At 43.6% G+C, this 20,050-nt stretch overlaps 1 protein-coding gene across 2 annotated transcripts in view; it reads right to left on the reverse strand.

The window, feature by feature from the left end:
• Positions 1 to 5,636: 5,636 nt before the first annotated feature.
• sik2b (salt-inducible kinase 2b) overlaps positions 5,637 to 20,050 on the reverse strand; it is a 54,853-nt gene continuing 40,439 nt past the window's right edge. Inside the window, exons 7-15 of one of the 2 annotated variants that reach the window (XM_080025031.1) lie at positions 19,483 to 19,709; positions 17,872 to 18,024; positions 17,263 to 17,421; positions 15,376 to 15,607; positions 14,951 to 15,244; positions 13,156 to 13,313; positions 10,788 to 10,901; positions 10,465 to 10,553; positions 5,637 to 9,882 (exon numbers count right to left, since the gene is read on the reverse strand). In XM_080025031.1, coding sequence (XP_079881157.1) covers positions 9,294 to 9,882; positions 10,465 to 10,553; positions 10,788 to 10,901; positions 13,156 to 13,313; positions 14,951 to 15,244; positions 15,376 to 15,607; positions 17,263 to 17,421; positions 17,872 to 18,024; positions 19,483 to 19,709 — 2,015 coding nt within the window. In that variant the 3' untranslated portion in view covers positions 5,637 to 9,293. The remainder of the gene's footprint in view (positions 9,883 to 10,464; positions 10,554 to 10,787; positions 10,902 to 13,155; positions 13,314 to 14,950; positions 15,245 to 15,375; positions 15,608 to 17,262; positions 17,422 to 17,871; positions 18,025 to 19,482; positions 19,710 to 20,050) is intronic. The other variant, XM_080025032.1, reaches the window with a different exon arrangement.

The raw sequence follows: 20,050 nt of genomic DNA on the forward strand, positions 1-20,050 counted from the left end.
TCTGCAAAGAGGAGATGGAAGGAATAAAAGATGAAAGCTGTTCAATTACAGTCATATTGTTGTCCAACCACTATGGTGGGAAAATGCGTGAACAACAATTACAATCCTGCCATAAATTCTGAGTTTGGCTTTGGTTCTGGTCTCTGAATCATTCGCACTCTGATTTCAGAACCATTCCTGTACAGCTTTGGCTTCATGTTTGGGGCTTGTTTTCCTGTTGAAAAGAAAGAAAAATAAATCCACCACCAGTCACAGTTCTCTCTTGCAAACGGCAGCAGCAGTTTCCCCTCGGGAATTTCTTGCCTTTTAACTGCATTTATTTTCTCCTCAATATTCAAAAGCCTCCCCATAGCATTGGGATGCCATGCCGCCCCCAGAATTCATGATAGGGTTTGATTTGTGTTTGTGGTGATGCGCTTTCAGCAATCGCAGTGTTGATCACAATGCAAGGAAAACTTAGTCGTTTGAGAACCAAAGTTATGACTATCAGAAATCCTCTGTGAAAAACCTGATCACTTTCTGTGATCTTTGTAACAATACCCCTTTAAGAATAGAAAATATTTGCTTTTCAGCTTGCATGCGACTCAAGAAGATATGGGATTAATTCCACATGTTCCGGCTCTCATCTTTGGTCAGCCTTTAACCTGGGAGGCAGCTGCTGTGGAGATGAAAGTGCAGGTCCACAGGGCTGTTTTTGGCCCCTGGGAGCCGCACAGAGCAGGGCAGGATCCACAGCTGACACCTGCCCTCACTATTGACTACTGCTGCAAAACAAGGACTGGTTTTAGAGAGATTATTTGTCTTTCTTTGGCAGGTGTAGTTCAGAAATATGAAAAGCTTCTTTCACTGTCTTCATTGAGCTATAGGCCTACATAACTGCAGCAGATCTCAAGAAGCACCATCTCCCCCCCACTGGGAGCCATGTGCACCTACCTATCCACCGCCCAGCCAGAGCACATTATTATGCACACACACAGGCTCCTGCAGCTGCCTTGTTTCAGCACATTCTGCCACAGCAGGAGACCACCTTTGAGAGCGATTTAGAAAAAAAGAAAGCAGAATCTTAAGCATTTCAAGAAATGATGCGATAGTGTGGGAGGAGGAGGATGCAACCTTTGGAAGGGATAGCAAACGCCACAACCACACGTTTGGACTTTTCCTCACACTGTGCATGCAACAAGATGGAAAGTTCCTGTTTATGTGAAAGCTTGTGCCCTAGCCTAGACGATGAACTGCTATTTTTTCTAACACCCCCCCACCCCCCAAACATTCTTCATTATAACATGATTACTTGAGGGTGAGGGCTAATCCCTGTCTTCATCCACATGGAGTTCATGAAGCACACAGGAACGATACAGCAGCAGCCTATTTCTTTCTTTCTATTTAGATCCTGTTATTTGGGGGTGGGATTTTCAGCAGCCAGAGCCTCTTGACAGCGCTGAGAGCACTGACGTCAATGCAGCTGCCTCCCAGGACTGTGTCATTTATAATGAAAGGAGTCAAGCAAAGCCTCCATGCTGCACGACACACACACACACACACACACAAACACTGACAGAGTGAGGTCAGATGCTCTCAGTGTGACAAATGACAAATATCAGTCAGGGGAGAAGAGGAGCATTGGCCACCTCATTCTCCTTAAGTCACCTTGTCGCTCTAGACCCCCTCTCCTCGCTCCTTCCTCCATTCTGATTGTCATCTCTCAGCGATGCAGCACAGGGGGTTTATAAACTGTTCAAACTTTCTCCTCCAGATAGAAAATCATAGCGAACACTACAAGCCCAAGCACTTATCGTGCATGAACTGATCTTTTTCTTCTTATTTTTTCCTTCCAGGCACAACTGGGTCATTTGTATTGGGATTTATGACTGTCCAATCTGCTGGCCCATCATGTGTTCAGAGACCAGGGAATGAAGCTGAATAATAGTGTGGGGAAGTGTGTGTGTGTGGGGTGTGGGGGTCCACATGCTTGTGAGTGCAGTGTGACCTTCAGCGAAGAGGTGATTTCATATGAGAAAATCTTTGCTGCACTGGACTCTTGAAGCTCTTTAAAAGACAAAGTTGCATTCGGAGCTCGAGCATTCGTCTACAACCCTTTTTTTCTTTTTTGCTGCTCTAATTCTAAGCAGCGCTGTGATCTCCGGCTCTGAAAGACGCAGTAGGATGTTGTCATCCTCCCTCCTCCCGTTGTCACGGCAACCATTGATGTCATTACAGTATACTTTGGCCTGATGAGTGAACAGGGCTGTGGCATTGTGATGTTTTATTGAGAAAAAAGAAAGAAAGAAAGAAAAAGAAAGAAGATTACCGCTGACTGTCCTCGCATCAGTGCCGAGTGTCTGTGACAGGCGGCCTGCTTAAGGTCTCAACAGCACGCAATGGCACGGATACAAACTAAAAATAACTGCATTTGACTGGAAAATATGCTGGGGAATTTGCGGTGAGGTCACAACTATTCGAATGCTGAAAAATGTGTCAAAATACCCTTTATGTTTTGTCTGATGTTGTATTGATGCAAACAGAACATAAAAGGTTAATTCTTTTTTGGGACTTCATTTAAAGCCACTGTCTTTCAGAGACTAACATTACTTTGTATTAAAGGTGACAGATGCAAAATGTGAGGGCTACGTGCACTGAAGCCAGAATCAGTATAAAGGTGTGTGTGTGTGTGTGTGTGTGTGTGTGTGTGTGTGTGTGTGTGTGTGTGTGTGTGTGTGTGTGTGTGTGTGTGTGTGTGTGTGTGTGTGTGTGTGTGTCTGTGTAGGGGGGGTTAACAGTGGGAATCATCTCGGGTTCCACACATCAGTTTGTATCAGTAGTACCACTACAGTGTGTTGTGGGTATGGTCTGATCATAGATAGTATATAAAATCCTGATCCCAGGAAAATTAAGTGAGACCCTGGTTTCCCTGAAGAAATTGACCCCCGCCTACCTCTGCTGGTGTATTAGTGGGATTAGCTGTTCTCTATCTGAGTGGACTGATTGGATTGACGTGTTCTCCCCACATGAGCCTTTTCCACACAAGATGGAATATACCTCCCCTCCCCCTTCCAAATGCAATGAGAGGTCCTTTCCATGACCCCGCAGCATAGACATTACATACGGCAGCCAGCAATCTTCTTCTCAGATGTGCAGCAGAGTTCAACCAATCAGAACGCAGTTATGGACAAGCCCCCTTTAGTCCCATTTTACTATGAGAAAAAGGTGTTTATACTGTGTATAATTTATTGACATCACATTTGGTCCATTGAAATGGACCATATGTGATGTCATATCCGTAATCTCAGTCATAGCTTCAATTCTTATCAGGGAGGGTAAATTATTCTGTCTGTCCTCCTTCTGCATGTGAAAATTTGAGGATAAGCGTTCTGCAATGGCTCATGTCTGGTTCTACTATTTATGGTCTGGTTGTAAAAGCGTGTTTGTTTGGTCTTTGTTAAGAACTTTTTAAATTGAATCCAAATTGGAAGTGGCCAGGTGAGGGTTTGGCAATATAGCAGGGGCTCCATTACTCGTTTTGTAGAGGTGCCAACATTAACAGATATAGTCTAACTAAATATGAATGATCATTTATAATCCAATTCATAACATTGACTTTTCAAATAATGAATTCAAACAGAAATAAATTATATATTGTTATTTTATATTTAACGAAAGAGATTTAACAAAGTAAAATGTTATAGGTGCAGTTAAAGGAATACTTCACCCATACGGAACCAGCGTTCTATCATTATAAAATAACTATTATAATATAATGAATGAGGTTTTTCTTCCCTCAGTCTTCCCTTAGTCTTCCCTTGGCCCAGCTGTCCTGTTAATCCTAACCCTTACTGTGATGTCACAAGAAGGAAACTGTAGGGTTAGACAGTGAGACCATAAAACACTCTTTCTGCCTTTTCTCAGGCTAAGATGATCCGATTTATTTATTTTTTTGCACATTTATACTAAATAGGATCTCCGAGTTCAATACACCTTCATATTCCAACCGGTGAAGTAGGCCTTTAATAGGATATTGCACCTCCTTTCACTGCAATGACCTTAACGAAACGGTACCGTAACGACTCATCAGTCTCTCACATCTGTTAAGGGGGATTTTTTGAGAGCAGACGCTTCTTTCTAGCAACCCTCCTATGAAAGCCATGTTGACCGAATTGTTTGTTTAAATTGTGAAAGCATGCACGTGTCCCACATGAAGCAAGAGAAGTCTGCAAATCTCTAGATGTAGCCTTATGTTTGGGTTAGCTTTTACCTGAATTATCACTTTTCAAGTGGATATTTTTTGAAGGTAGTCCACTTCTAGGCAGACACCTCTTATTAAATATAAATAATGCTGGTATTGATCAAATTAATTCATTATGGTTAAAATAGTTTGAAGCAGCACTGTATATTACCACAAATGGGGGCCCGTTTTTCCCCTATAGCAGCTTTGTCTGACCATAATTGGGGTGATGGCAGAAATCTCAGGTGCCTGTAAAGAAACAGCTGGGGAAATTTCAAAACAAATTTGCAACCCCAGTGTGATAACAAAAAGCCCTTATGAGTGATTCAAGGGTTGTGTTAAGTCTGTGTTTTGTTGTTGTAGGCTTTGGATATGGCTGAATCATGATGTTGTGTTATCTGTGGTTTGACTTTTAGTAAATTCCTCCTACGCTAACCAAACCTGCACTGAACTGCACTTGAAAGAGCCACGGCACACTTCCCTCTTTTATTGCCTTCTCACATGCTAGTCAGTTCAGATGGGTGGAGTTTAAGGCCTCAGGCAAATCTTGTTCAGGTAATAATTTACCTTGACAGATAACATCTTTTGGAATTCTTCCTCCTAGTGCCAATTCTTTTGTTGTGATTGGAGAACATTTGTCAACTTTTGTAAAGTTGTGTCTGGAAATATGTAATGAATTTACGACTAGAACCGTGACTGGGTTAACACCATAGATAGAAATGTTTCAGTTGGTATTTATGTATTTAAAAAAGGTGGAGTCAGCGATTCTGGAGAACGCTTGTGGAAATCACTTTCAAACGGGCATGTTGCGAACTACGGTTGTCCCATTTGTTTATATATATCAGTTTGTGTATAAACAATGGATAATTTGTTAGAGTGCGCACAGTATGGCCGGATAGCTGGTATTTTGGCCTACTGATTTTGACAAAGTATTATGACAACAAGCATTCCCCAGAATCGCTGACTCCGCCTTTAAGTCAAGCATTAGAAGAAATGAATATTTAAGCTATGCAACGGAACCAGTCCTGTAGCTCCTGCTGCATTGGCCGCTGTAGTTGTGGATGAAATGAGCTCAGGTTCAGCCATGACTCAACAGTTTATATGAAGCCCTTGGTGTGATTTATTTTTCCAGATCATTAACCCCTGCCTACACCATGCAACCCTGGGGTGTCATCAGACAGCTGCGGTTTGTGGTTGCAGGACGACTGGTCTATGTGGAGAAAGTATGAGTGTGTGTTAGAAAATACCCTAATTTCATCTCTGTGACCAGTAACCGTGCAGCAACAGTAAGCATTAAATGAGCATTCAAGTATTGTAACAACACATACAGTATGTGACTCTCCAACTCAAAAGAAAAACACAACACAATATTTTCATGTTCAATTAACCTTTTTTTTTCCTTTAATCTCAACAGCAAGTTAGCTTATGTGTGGTCAACATCAATGAAGGTATATATAAAACTGGATTTCTATTGATAGATTGATGTTCATTTTTTATCAGCAGGAGGTGAAATTAAGATACTTGGAAACACGTCCACTAGAATCTTCATGACTTTTCGTCTTTAACTAGAGAAATATTGCTATAATACTTTTAAATGGCATACACTGATTGACCAAGAAGAAAGAGCACGGTAGAGAAGCTAACAGAGAAGCTCCAAAACTCCACACGGTGGGTCGTACAGGTAAACTTCTGAGGGACTTTGGTTTTGTACCTTTGTAAAACCTGGCTCTACTCACTTACGGAAGAAAATTAAAAACAAAATACAGAAAGGAAACAAATTATCTGAAGGAAATAAATGATACAAGGGTCCAAACCAAATATACTGATGCAGTTCAAAATCCTAATTCGAGAGTTGAAAAAAAGTAAAAAGGCACACTGAACACGTTTAACACATAATAGACCTCCGTGCAACGCGAGTGTGCACTGAAACGTCACTACACCGCTAATTTGTACAAAGAACACTCAACATTTGGATAAGTGTTACTGTGTCTGGTCTTTCTTTGAAAGAAATGTGTTTTTTGTGTCCGTTATCGGCGGGGAGGAGAAAGGTGTTTCCTACAGATTCCATTTATTTATTTTTTTTCATCTGCCAGGACACAGCAGAGCAATACAAACCCGTTCCCACCTCCTCCTCTCTCGCTATGTCTCCTCTTCCCCTCGTTGTCAAAGTGCTCCAGTATTCAACTTCCACAGATCATCCTGTAGCTGTTCTAGCCAGACTATTGACAAGATGAAAGATCATCAAAATATTCACTAGCAAAAAGAAGGCAAAATCCACCCTTTAATACCGTCACCACTGTCATGCAGCGATGATTCACTGTTCTGCAGACTCTCAGCCTCGAGTTTCCTCTCTGTCTTAAGGACATTTTCAACACAAACTGGGTGTGAGCTTATTCCCGTCAATAAAATGTGGGTGTATGACCATGTACAGCTATCCACCTTACAAACAAGTTTGCAAATTTTAGGGTGTAACTATTAATGCAGCCACGGGACCTGTTTTGCAACATGTCTTGTGGCTGCACCATACTCTGGTCTATTGTTGCTGGAGTTATTAGTATCTCTCTTTAATGTCAGAACATAACAGTTAACTCCTGACTATTTGCTCTCAGAGCCTGAGGGACTGACAACTTGATGGATGTGTGCAATGCCAGGAAGATCTCCATTGTACGTCATATTGACCTGTTCTACTCAGGAATTAGAAGAAGTACACCAACAAAGTGTCATCTGTCTGTTGATAAGTTTTAAGCCCTAATCGGTTGTGAAACAGTGTTTAAAGCATTTCAGGGGGGATTTTTCCTTTAATCCTTTCACAGGACCGCAACCACAGTTGGTCCATATATTCTAGCCATCATCATCATCATCATCATCATCAGACTGTTACTATACAGACTCCTAGTCAATCCAAGTCTGTGAGAGTATGACGGGGAACTCAAATGGTTTATCTGCTCACTCTGCAGTTTAGTCTTCGACCCCTGGATGTCACCTAGTACGGCAGACGGTCACAGTCTAGTAATCACTGACGTTTGTTATTCCAATGAAAATGTGTTGTTTTTGAATCGCCATCATCTGTCAGAGAGTATACTTCTACTATACTTAGTATATTTCTTCAAGTAGATAGAACACAGTCAAAGTGTTGTAAAAGAAAAAAAATAAAGAAGACAAAAAAGAGAAAAAAGCTCTCATCTGGTTGTGTTTGCCGTCAGTCAAAGAGCGGTGGTGAGCCTATAAATCAAAATCCAGTGTCGGGTCACTGACGTTCTGCTGGTCTTCGTCTCACAGCAGCCCCTCCCGCCCTCAAACGTCAGAGAGGAAAACATTATTTCATGAAATCTAATGCAAGTCATCTTTAAGGGGGTCACTCCATTATCATCAACACCATTCATCGTCACAAACAACACAGAGGCATGACCGGAGCGTTGAAGATGTAAACCAGAATTAATCCAAAAGCTACAACTGTGCGCTGAGGGAGAGACGCAGTTTGTGTTATTTTGAAAGGAGCCGTCAATACAGTGTTTGTCATTTTCAGTAATGGCGACAAAATTATTTGACAAATTTTGAAGTATGAATTGTGCAAACAAACAATCTCACCCACACACACACACACCCATACATACACACACAAACACACACGCATACATACATACATACACCCACACAAACAAACAACTGTCTCCAGGCTTGTCCCTGCACTTCCAGGGCGAGTGAGTGAGAGGTTAATCTCCTGGTTACATCATCAGCTCCAGTGATGTCACTGCTGATGACTCAGAGGTCACCGGGAACCAATCGCAGTTGGCTGTACAGGTGAGGATTCCATTCGTAATCCCTCAACATTAAGGATTGATATTGCTTCAGTATTGCCACAAAAATAGAGTAATATTGACTGTCTAACACCGCTACTTATCAACCAAACACACGTTCATTACATTAGCCCTCATTTATCAGGCAAACACATGAACCACAATTTAACTGTTAAACAAATGCGTGGCCGTCTCGCTTTTCCTCATTTTACAGAGTGTAATGAAAAATGGAAAGTGTGCGCAATCTGATAGAAAGGTGGAATAGAAGTTCAGTAATGTAAGAAACACATCACGATCAGTAGTTACACGTTACAAAAACAAAGAAAGAAAAAAAAAATATATTATTTACGTCACAGCCTACACAAAAGCCGGCAGCTACAGAATTATGTTGTATCTATTATTATTAATTTTTCAATTAGATAAAGAATATAGCTGGATAGATGGAAAAGAAATAAGTGACCTGTTGTTTTTTTAAGTAGTATGTTAGGGTTGAAAGCTATGCACTCATTAACCATCGTGTTAGCCTTTTTTCGCTCCCATTAATGTGTAAAATGATTTATATATAGTGGAAAGAAACAAAAAAACTGTTAACACTTGAATTTGCGGTGATATCCATTGTACCGTGATAAATGAGGGCCATTTTCTATGGTTCAGTTTTTTTAAAATGTTCTACTGAAATAAAAAGAAAATGCACAAAAGTGTCTAATGTTGTCAACGGTGTCTTATTTTTAAATACAAAAAAAACACATTCAGACATTGTCCTTCTGGTTGCCTGTCAGTCAGTCAGTCAGTCAGTCCCTAATCAGTTAATTTCCAAAACATTTCTAGGTGAAATGCTGCAGCCTCCAGGATGTGTGGCATCCACGGGCTGCACGGAGCAGTCCTCACAGGCGGACGCAACAGTTAGTGACGACAGCCAGCAGCCTCGCCAAATTCAGCACGGCGAGAGCTCACGTTGTGCCACAGAATGGGAACCGTTCCTGCCTCGTGGAGCGGAGGAGAACGAGAACAGAGGAAGAGAGGGAGAAAGGGAGGTAGGGTTTATAGGGCAGGATTTTGGTAGATAGGTTATCTGAGGTCTGTCACAACTAAGAAATTAAGTTTGTATTAGTCGTACAAAAAAACAACAAAAAAAAACAACAACATTACACTACACTCCTTCCCTGTTGCTACGCTTGTGGGCCCCTCCGCTTACATCTCCGTTCTCTCTGCTCTTTTAGTTCTCATTGCTTAATACTGATTTTCTCTAATAAACCCCCAGCACTTAAAGCATGGCGCTAGTTCACCAGTACGAAGCCATGCTGGGAGTCCACCGTCTCCATCATCTCAGTGTCTAGGAGGAGGGAGCCCTCCAGCTCAGCTCCTCCTGCGGCCTGGGCCTCTCCTGGAGCAGGGGGGGGCAGCAGGGCGGGGTCCAGGAGGAACTCGTAATGCTGCTGCTGCTGCTGCTCACAGCCCGCGGGGTTGAAGCTGAAGCCCAGGCCCTCGTGAGGCGGCTGGGGGCTGTGGGGCTGGTGGTGGGGGTGGGAGTGGCTGAGGTGAGGTCCCGGTGGGGGGAGGTGTTGGGTGTAGTGGTGGTGGTGGTGGCTCATGTAAGGGTCGTAAAGCAGGCTGTCGCCACCCCCCGGTTCCATCAAGGGGCTGAGGCTGTGTGTGTGGCTGTAGGGAGGTGAGGCCTGGGGGGGACTACCCTGCTGATGATGATGCAAAATGGGGGGAACCTGAGGAGGGGAACTTTGAGGTGTGGCAAGGTCCAGATCAGGGCAGCCGGTCGGGTAGGATCCTTCAGCTATCTGCATCTGGTTGAAGTAGGTCTGCAGCCCCATCCCCTGGCCCTGCTGCAGGTACATCCTCTTCTGGTGCAGTCTGGAGAGGAGGAGGGGGGGAAAAGAGCAGTAGAGCCCACTCAGATCAAAAGACACACACACGTTGATTCAAAACAAGGAAGAATTAAAAAAAAGATTGACAATGTATGCATACGATCCTGTGGGAAAACATGTTGATTTAGAACAGGGACACCATCCTCTTACATACGGAAGCTAGCTTGATGCAACATGTTGCAACATCCATGAAGAATAGCAAAACAAAAATGAAGAAAAAAGCATGGATGTGATTTCAATAGTGTGCCACTCCCTACCAAAAATAACCAGAAATCAGCCAACATGAACTAAATGTTGGGCTGAATGAATGACGTGAAACAATATGGCACTTCAGTCTGATAAGCTGGCCAGGTAATTGTAGTTTAAATCCTCAAGGTTTAAAAATATTCCACTCTTGTCGATGTACTGCAGTCAACTCTTCTGATTTGGATTTATTTTGCGACTTGCAAACTGATTGGCTCTAAAAAAAAAAACTCCAGCAGTGAAAGGTTGCCAGAGCTAAACGATAAAAAAATAAAATAAATAAAAAATAATTATAGGAAAAACAGACGTTTACAGCATAGTTTACCTGTGTTCCTGCAGCTGTTGCTCTAAACTTCGAGGAGTCTCCTTACAGAAAAGTTGGCAGCTATCAGGACTGTTTGCCAAGACGTTGGCCTTTTGGGCAGAGGAGAGATTGGGACTGATGACTGTGTTCAGGACAATTGCCACGATAACTGTTTCATTATTGTTGTATCGGGGGCAAAACTGATAATCCTTCAATTATAAATCACTGAAGATAATGCAAAGCAGCCATTTTGGCTGGATAGAGGAATACTGCATCAGGAATAAATCCTGTATCAATCAACTGATCATTAAATATGGTCTCAATGAGTGAGTGTCAGACTGTACCTGTAGTCTATGAGTGAGGTATTGTGTCTCCAAACTCTGTCTGCGGGACAGGAGAGGCGGATGCGGCCCGCCTTGGTATAAAGCTAGGGCCTCCTGCTGCCTGGATGCCTCACCCTTCAATCAAAGACATAAAGCGTTAGAACCAGGCCGGCGTGCGCACACGGCCAACGCGTGTCCCAGAGCCCCTCTCCCGTGGGTTTAACTGTGTCAGGGTCTGGGTGCTGCTTCTTCTTCTTTGTCGTCTTCTGTGTGGTCTAAACTCGATTATCAACACTGTCTCCTGCCCAAATGCCTGTGTGCTGACTGATCGGCCAGATGCCTCTTTCTAAATGGCATGTACCACAGGGACTACAGAGTAGATAAATTAAATGAAAGCAAATTAAACGGATGATGGGACCCGAGCATCATAACAAAGAGCTGCGTTATTGCATTATGAGAGATGGAGAAAAAGGGAAAATCTTGTCTTCTACAATTTACTTTGGGCCGTTAAATCGTTCAAGTAATTCCCCTTACAGTGTGTCTATGCGAGTATAATTTTGTGTGTGCCCGTCTTTGTGTCTTGTGTCTTTGCTTGGGCCTATTGAACGCCAGCCACTACTATGGTTATGTCCGACCGACTCCAACAATGGCTGCATTCACTTTGGCCTAGGCCAGGGGTGGCCAACCAGTCAGAGACAAAGAGCCACATTTTTTACTGTGTTACTGCAAAGAGCCAACTCGTACACACGGGTACACACAGTGGCGATTCCAGGAAATTTTGACTGGGGGTGGCCAAGGTGGGCCACAGAGTTAGAGTGGGGTGGCCATCGCACCCCTGAATGAATAGCATGTGATATGCTGTACAACCAATTCAAAGATGATTTATAATCCCAAATGCCCAAATCATGTTAGTATCCATTGTAATGTTTGTCAGAAAACTAAACCCCTGAAGGGGGGTCTGGGGGCATCCCCCCCAGAAGATTTTTTTGTGTTTTTAACATGTAATCTAAGCATTCTGGTGCATTCTGGCGAAGATAATAAAGGAAAAAGTCAATATTTATTTCAGCTCAGATGAATAGTAAAATTAGCAAGACAACATAACTTGCTAGCAGCCAGATGCCTAACAACTGCACAGTCAAAAAAAGTTAAGAAAGAAAAAAAAATACATATCATCTCTGAACTAGGATACATATCAGGAAAAAAATGTAATAAAAAAAATAAAATTAAAATAAAAAATAACATTTGAACTGGGGGGCGGGGGGCACTGGGGTGGCCAGTAAGATTTCGGGGGGGAGGGGGGGGGGCGTTTTTATTTTCGCGGGGAGCTTGCACATGCATGCACAAGCATTATTTATTAAAAAAAAAACAAAAAAAAAAACAGGGGGCCCCACACTAGGACTTGAAACGGGCCCCCAGATCGTTAAGGCCGCCCCTGTGATAATGACAGGACTGGACTCCTACAGTACTAAAGACGACAGGGCAGTCATTTTCAACAATGAACATTGTGTGCACTGCCTCACACACAAACTCTCAGTTCAACCAAGTCCACAAACAAAAATATAACAATTTAAAATAGCGTTTTTCTCTTACTATGCATGTTGCTTAGTGGGACTTACTTTTAGCACGGAGAGAGCTGAAGTGGCGCCGAAGATTTGAAGCCTTGAAATGCGCAAATGACACCTGGCATATAAGGCAGAATGGCCTGCCATAACGTTCAACAAAAAATATGAACTCTCCCACTCTGTTTCGGAGCAAACTTGACACAAATAGTTTACTCACGGAAAACCTCCCTCCATGCTGAGCGGGCAGTTTTATGTTGCGTCCGCACCAAACGTTTGCGAACGTTATGTTTCGTCCTCAATTAAACATTTGCGAACAGGCATACACATAGGGCTTACACATTAATAAAATAAAAAATGTAATAATAGACAACATGTAAAACGAACGTAAGAGCCGCATGAAACGTTTGCGAACATGCACACACATAGGCCCACACAAAAAAAAAAATATTAAAAAAAAAAAAAAAAAAAAAATTATAATCACATAATTTGATATGAACTGAAGAGCCGCACGAAGCTGGGCAAAGAGCCGCATGCGGCTCGCGAGCCGCGGGTTGGCCACCCATGGCCTAGGCACTAGGCTCCAGGCCCCTGGGGAATGGTAGACAGTAAACAAGACACAGTTGGCTGCCTATGCTGGGGTTACACAACAGCCTGGGTGCAGCCTGTTTTTAGTTTTTTCCCTTCTCTGGTCAATACAGGGTGAGGTTAGCGGAGGGGCTGAGGCTCAGAATGGGTTTGGGAAGGCAAAAATGTGGAATGGGTTTATGTGAAAAGTGTGAGTGTGTGGGTGTGTTTTTTTCATGTGATCATGCGGTGGTGGGACTAACCTCCAGGAGGTTGTGCAAGTGGTGGTGTGGTCCCAGGGGGCCCATGGGGGCCCCTTCCCCGGAGCCCATCTGCTCCACCAGCATCTGGACTTTGTTTAGGTCCAGGATGCCTTTGGTCCTCGCCAAGTTCTGGAGGTGCTGCCGGAACGCGACCAGACCTGAACACACAAACAAATATGAGCTAAATTAAATCAGTGTTCGGAAATGATCACTTCTCTCCTCATGACAGGGGAGTCAAAGGCTCTATGCTTCCAGAAAGTTGGGCTTAATCATCGCTGACTTTAGCAAACTGTTTGAGCAATTAGCACTTTCCATCGAACCAACTGATGATGTGACTGAATGTACGTCATGAGCTGCTTTGGGTGTGTGTGTGTGTGTGTGTTTATGTGTGCACATGTGACAGTGTGTGTGTGTGTGTGTGTGTGTGTGTGTGTGTGTGTGTGTGTGTGTGTGTGTGCGCGCAACAGCAAGTAGCTCTGATAAGACGGAACCAGTGGTGACGTGCAGGAGCTGTGGCTGTGAACGATAGGACCTGACTCACTGTGATGGTGGGAGTTATCTAAGACAAGAGAGTGCGCAGCCTGAAGCATAGAATCCACCGCATCAACGCTCTCCAAAGAGGATTAGGAAAAAAATATATAAATAACCTTAAAAATACCAACTGGGAGTGCACAGGACAGACTGTCATTGCTGAGCTAGGTAAAACACATGTTTGAGCAATAATTACAGTTGTCAATTGGCTAGAGCACAGGCAAATTAAAATCAGCAGGAACAGAATAATAAAGCTTTTAAAGGAAAAAAAGTGGAGAGGTAAATAGAGGTTGTTTCACATTCCCTCTTATATTTTGGCTCCTCTTTCTCTCTGATGTGGAGTAGAGACAAATCCTGGCTGAAACCCCAAAGTGAAACTTTGAAAAGAGAATGAAACGCAGGGCAGATAATGGATAAATGGAGAGAAAGGGGGGAGGGGTATGTGGGCTGAAACCTTCAAATATCTGTCTGTGATTCATAACGTGAATCATCACCTCAGTCGTCAGAGGAACTGGAGAGGATGAGAGATGGGGAGAGAGTGGAGGAAGAGAAAAAGGGTTTGAATCCTGGAGCCTCAGACATCCTGGAGCCTCAGACATATGCACTGTGACACTTTTAAACTTTATGCCGCCTTTAGTGACTGTTTAAGGAGACATGTCTGATTTGGCCTTTGATTGACACTTAATATGAGTGATCGTTGAATTCAAAATAAATGTTTCTCTCTATCTGTCTTGTTTACCTTCACTTCAGATTTTATTATATATATATATATTATATTTTCATATTTTATGCTTTTCTAGACAGTTTGGAGAGACAGAGGTGAAATGGGGCAGAGAGTGGCAGAATACGAGATGCCATCTTTTTTATATTGCACGCATTTCTCTTCCTTGTAAAAACCTGATGCCTACATTACCCACAAAGCAAGGCATTCCTCAGACCCACCCAACTGACACTAACTCCAGTGACATCACTTTAGGATGGATTTGTCTATTGCTGATGCTTGGTAAGGATCTTAATCATCTTTCCGTTCATTGCAGTCTCCTATAATCTCATTCATTAAACATAACACAAGTGTTGTACCTTCTATTAATGGCGGCAGAATTACTTGGTGCATAATGAGGTTGACCCTAATTTGTGTTCCATAAAGTCAAGTGTAGTCGGATTGCAGGTAGAAAAAAAGGATAATCCGATAAAAAGGTCCAAAGAAAAGAATGAATGGATATGGAAAAAAAGGAAAAGACATATTAAAAGTGGTGGTTCTGACCTTGGGTGAGGGAGGTGTCGGAGGCACGGCGTCCTTCTCTGAAGCTAATGGGGGAGCGGTTGTGCGCCTCCCTGTGCTGGGAGGTCAGGGCGGCCATTGCAGGGTTAGCGGGCCGAGCTCTCAAGTAAGGCGTGGGGGTGACGCCGGGGGCAGAGCTGTTGGCCTGTACCACTTCACTGAGAGAGGGGGGATCCTCCAGACCCAGGTCACTGTGCATTGAGCCCATGTCGTAGCCAATGTCCGAGTCCACGCTGCCACCCATGGAGGGGTTGTGGCCTAAAGTGAATAATTTACCTGGGGGAAAAGGGTTTTTTATTAACTTCAAGGTAGTAAGCCAGAAAATGTTTAAATAATAATAAGTAAATATTTATATACATGCTACAGCCTAAGTGTGTGCGAGTGTCTGTGTTCAGGTGACATAATACCTTGGTTGGAAGGCCCTGGCTGGTTGGTCACCTCAGAGAGGGTGTGTCGGCGTTGGCCGAAGCGAGCCGTCTGATAGGCCGAGAGCAGGTGTGCAGGATCGTCCTCTGTGTCGGGCTCCTCCGTCTCAATGCCCTCATCGATTGACGTCTCCATCATGTTGCTAGGTGACGAGGTGGAGGACTTGCGGAGGACAGTGGGGGGAGGCAGGGGGTCCAGCAGGCAGCCGTTCACCTAGATGTGTGTGTGTGTGTGTGTGTGTGTGTGTGTGGGGGGGGGGGGGGGGGATGACAGAGAGAGAGCAATAACTTTACATCAGCTCCACACAGGAGAAACCAGAAAACACCATCAGTCATATCAGGCATTGATCGTTTGCACCAGACAACTTGGATAGAAGAAGGCGACCACCATACTGAGAATGAGGGATTCATTAGACACTCCCCTCCCTCCACTCCCCATAGTTGGTCTCGTACTGACAGTGTGTGTGTGTGTGTGTGTGTGTGTGTGTGTGTGTGTGTGTGTGTGTGTGTGTTAGCTACAGCATTCAGGCCTGTGTGTGTTGGCCTAGAGGTGGAGGGTGGGGATAAAGGAATGCAGGGCCAGGAAGTGAGCTTTGACTGAAAGTGCACACACACATGCAGACAAAGATCATCTGCATGAGTGGCCGCAGAAAAACCGGAAAGCCTGTTGTATGCCTAGAAAGAGCAACTTTGCCCAACTCCCTATCTGATTTCTGTGGTGTCCTGGGATAGGAATGATGTTATTCAACCGAAACACACACACACACACACACAGCAAGAGGGGGGAAACGACATTGAGAAATAGACGGTGGAAAGGGGCGTGGGTCATTAGAAGAGTGAAGTTCAAGTAAAATAGGGAGAAAAAGGGAAAAGTCAGATAAGGGGGGAAGCACCAAAAACTAACGGGAGGAAAGATGAGCTGTTGGGCAGGAGGTCACAGTGGCGAGATCGCTGGAGCAGCTCAGCAGCTTCCTGTCCATGTGTGTTCACTCAGCTTCGCATTAGGTCACATCATCACAGGATCGCTTATATAACGAGGCTCCATTCACGCTGATAATGCGCACCCTGTCTGTCTCTCTCTCTCTCTGCTCTGCTTACCACACACACTTTATTGGAGCCAGGAGAGGGGGGGAGTTGGAAGGAGTGTGCAGTGTGTGTGTGTGCGTGCGCATAGCCCTGCAGGTGTGTGAGGCCTTCAACGCGGACCACTGGTGTCTGTGTTCTCTATTAGCTCAACAACAGGACTGGAATAAAAGGGAGCTGGTTGGCACAGACAGAGAGAGAGAGATAGAGCGAGAGCACAGTGTGTGAGTGTGTGTGTCTGTTTGTGTGGGCGCGTGCATGTCTAAAAGCCGTGCGGGACAGGCAGCTGCCATGTCTGATGTGAATGCTGGCTGAGTTCTTACATAAGAGTACATGTCAGCTGTGCCCTCGCAGGTTGACGGAGCAGGCCAACGCCCCAAAAAAGAGGCAGGCATGCATGTGTACACACACACACACACACACACACACACACACACACACACACACACACACACACACACACACACACACACACACACACACACACACACACACACACACACACACACACACACACACACACACACACACACACACACACACACACACACACACACACACACCTGATTCACTGTGAGTGGGTATGCCTATCAAAGCAAATCACTGTCAAGTTTATGTGGATAATCTATCAGTACATACTATGCAGGCTGTTAATGACTAATAAGTACAACCTCCATGACCGAAAAAGCCTAATGAAAGAGAACTGTACAAACACACAAACAACTAGACACAACCATGTCTCTGGATCCACAGACTGTTTTTTTTTTTACTGGTGTTGAGACGTACTTTGGGAGTGCTGACGTCCTCCACCATGAAATTCTGTTCCAGGGGACATGAAGTTTGGGGAAAGGTGAAAGCTTCGGAGGAGGTTTGGGGCACAGCAGGGGAGCGCAACAGACGAACACCCTGTGATAGCAGACCCACCTGGGCTGAACCACTGGTCGACTGCAGAGGAGGGAGAAATCGGAGAGACGTCACATCAAAAAACTTGACAATACTTTGCAAACATCTTTCATCTGATAATATAATTAGGATGAGAATCGAGCTGCCGTGCATTTGACTTTATAATCTAAATTAGACAAAATCCAGGTCTTAGATGTTTAGGGAAATGAAAGGGAAAAAACTCTTGTCAAAAGAAAAGAAAAATAATTAATAATGTAACTGAGGGGGCGTATTAAGATCAAGGCTGGCCCGTAAAAAGGTTGAGAGAGAGAGAGAGAGAGAGAGAGAGAGAGAGAGAGAGAGAGAGAGAGAGAGAGAAGGTGAAGACAGAAGAACCTGGCGGGATAAATGAGCAGGGCGGTATCCGCCTGCTTCGTTTGTTCCTATAGGTGCAGGTGTGAATAACAGAGCTTTGATCAGGGGAGGTGGGCATGGTAATCTCTCTGCGGTTACCTTGGCGACAGTCTGTTCAGCGATAGTGCTGGGTCGTCTTTGACGGGCATCGAGCCGCTGTTCGACGGGGAAGCTGCAGCGGTGGGCCTTGAGCCGCTCCACCAGCAGGTAGTAGATAGCAGCAAAGTGGTTGTAACTTTTGTTCTGCAGAGACTGGGAGGATGACAAGACAGCATAAAAAAGGGCGGCATCTGTGTGATTGAAGTTATTATTGAAACATGTCTTGGATGATTTAACTGTGGCAGCTCTTGAAAAACCTGCTGAAGTCATTCTTTAATCCCCTTTACCTACTGTGAAATTGGGTTTTTGCGGCAGCTAATGAGAAGGGGTTAAGATTTAAAAATACAATAAAAGAAAAAAAGGCAGCTTTAATTTACACAGAGACAGAGCTTGAAGGGACTTGAGAAAGGAGTGAATAAATGTAAATTTTTCCCAATCAGGGTTCTGGAAAACCCTCACTTATTAATGTTATATTTATGCTATATTTTAAATAATCTTTTCACTCATAAATTAACCATTAGACTAATATTGCATCCTAACCTAAAGACACATTTTGAGTATATTGAGATATTAACATAGCTGCACATACCCGTGTGCATATACAGTAATGTATAATCAGTAAATATGCATGTAGTATGTTCCAAAATGTCCAGTTCAGTAGTTCAGTTTCTAGTTAAAGTGAAGTAAGCGGTTTATTTGTGTTAATATATGTGTTATATCACTCCATATTCCTACAGCAATCACTTCAACAGAGTGCGAACGTCATATCACAGGTCTCCAAGTCATTCTGATTTGCAGTAATAGCCCAATTAAAATGTTGTAGTATCGCGATTTTTTATCCAATTGGGAACATCAGTAAAAAGAAAAACAACTATCATCAGGAATCAAGAAACATATCATCAAAATAAATAGATAAATTAGACTGCACATAATGATCAATCATTGCAGCGACTTCTAATGTAGAAATATTTCTCATTGACACAAATGACCTAATACTAAATAATGTATAGGGTATACTGAACTTCATAACTCTGTAGATTGATGTCATTCTGAGTTTGACCAAACATTTTCCCTGAAAATCATTTGTTTAGCAGACCAGAGAAGTGTAGCAATGTAAGAGCAATAGAAGTGCATTAAGTGAGGTCTGCAATGTATAACTCCAACTCTCACTTCAACAATGCTCCACACAAGCGCAGACTCTAACATTAGATAAGGTATGCAAACGCCTGGGACACCCTGTTCACAGGGCCCCTAATTTACATGTGTACTATGATGTTTGGGTGTAATATATTTAAAAAATATATGTTCCAAGTATAATTAATAGTTCTGCACCGAGTCCAATGCATTAGGACAATTTTTTTTATTCCACGTTTTTATCCTGCTTGTATCTGCTTGTATCTGTTGTTGTATGTAGTTTAATTGCACTGCCAGACACAAACCTTGACCATTCTGCTTGGCTGCACACAGTAAACAAATCTATTTTCTATGCGTTTAGTGATCTATATAAATTACCCACTGTCACCATTATCTCCTAGCCAGTCTGAAGCTCTGACCTTAACACCTCACCCCTTCATAACCCTGTTGAATAACTAGAGAGTGCTGGGTCCTCACCTCTACAGTCTTGTGCTGGTCGATGCCCAGGCTGTGCATGAGGCGGAGGACCTGTTCGCTGTACTCTCCCACAGCGGCCTGGCCTTCAGCAGCCAGTGGCTGTTGGTAGAGTACGGGCCTCTGGACAGGAGCGTAGAGAGCCATCCACTTGTGCTCTTTGATCTGAGCCACAGACAGACGCTTTGATGGGTCCAAGACCAACATCCTGCGGATCAGGTGCTCACAGTCTGCGAGGGATGGAGAGAACAATGCAATACGTTTTTTTTAAATAACCTTTCATATTTGAGTTAAGAAAAAAGGAATAGGTAGTTTTATGTTCAATAATAGCACCTCTTGTGTAAGCCACGATGAAGCAAATGAAGCCACACAGTGTCATGTTCTGGGACAGCAATAACACAGATGAGCTTTATCGGCTACATTCTTATCTTAGTTTCCTCTGCCGTCATTTTTTAGCCCCCGTCACCGCACTCTTTTCTACTTTACTCTAATGGAAGCTCGTCACCTCTATTTAGTGGCTAGATGAGTTTGACGTCAGACACAGCTGGTGCCTAACAGGATTACAGTTCCC

Source organism: Ammodytes marinus, assembly GCF_949987685.1.
Source record: "Ammodytes marinus genome assembly, chromosome: 3".
Lineage (NCBI taxonomy): Eukaryota > Metazoa > Chordata > Actinopteri > Uranoscopiformes > Ammodytidae > Ammodytes > Ammodytes marinus.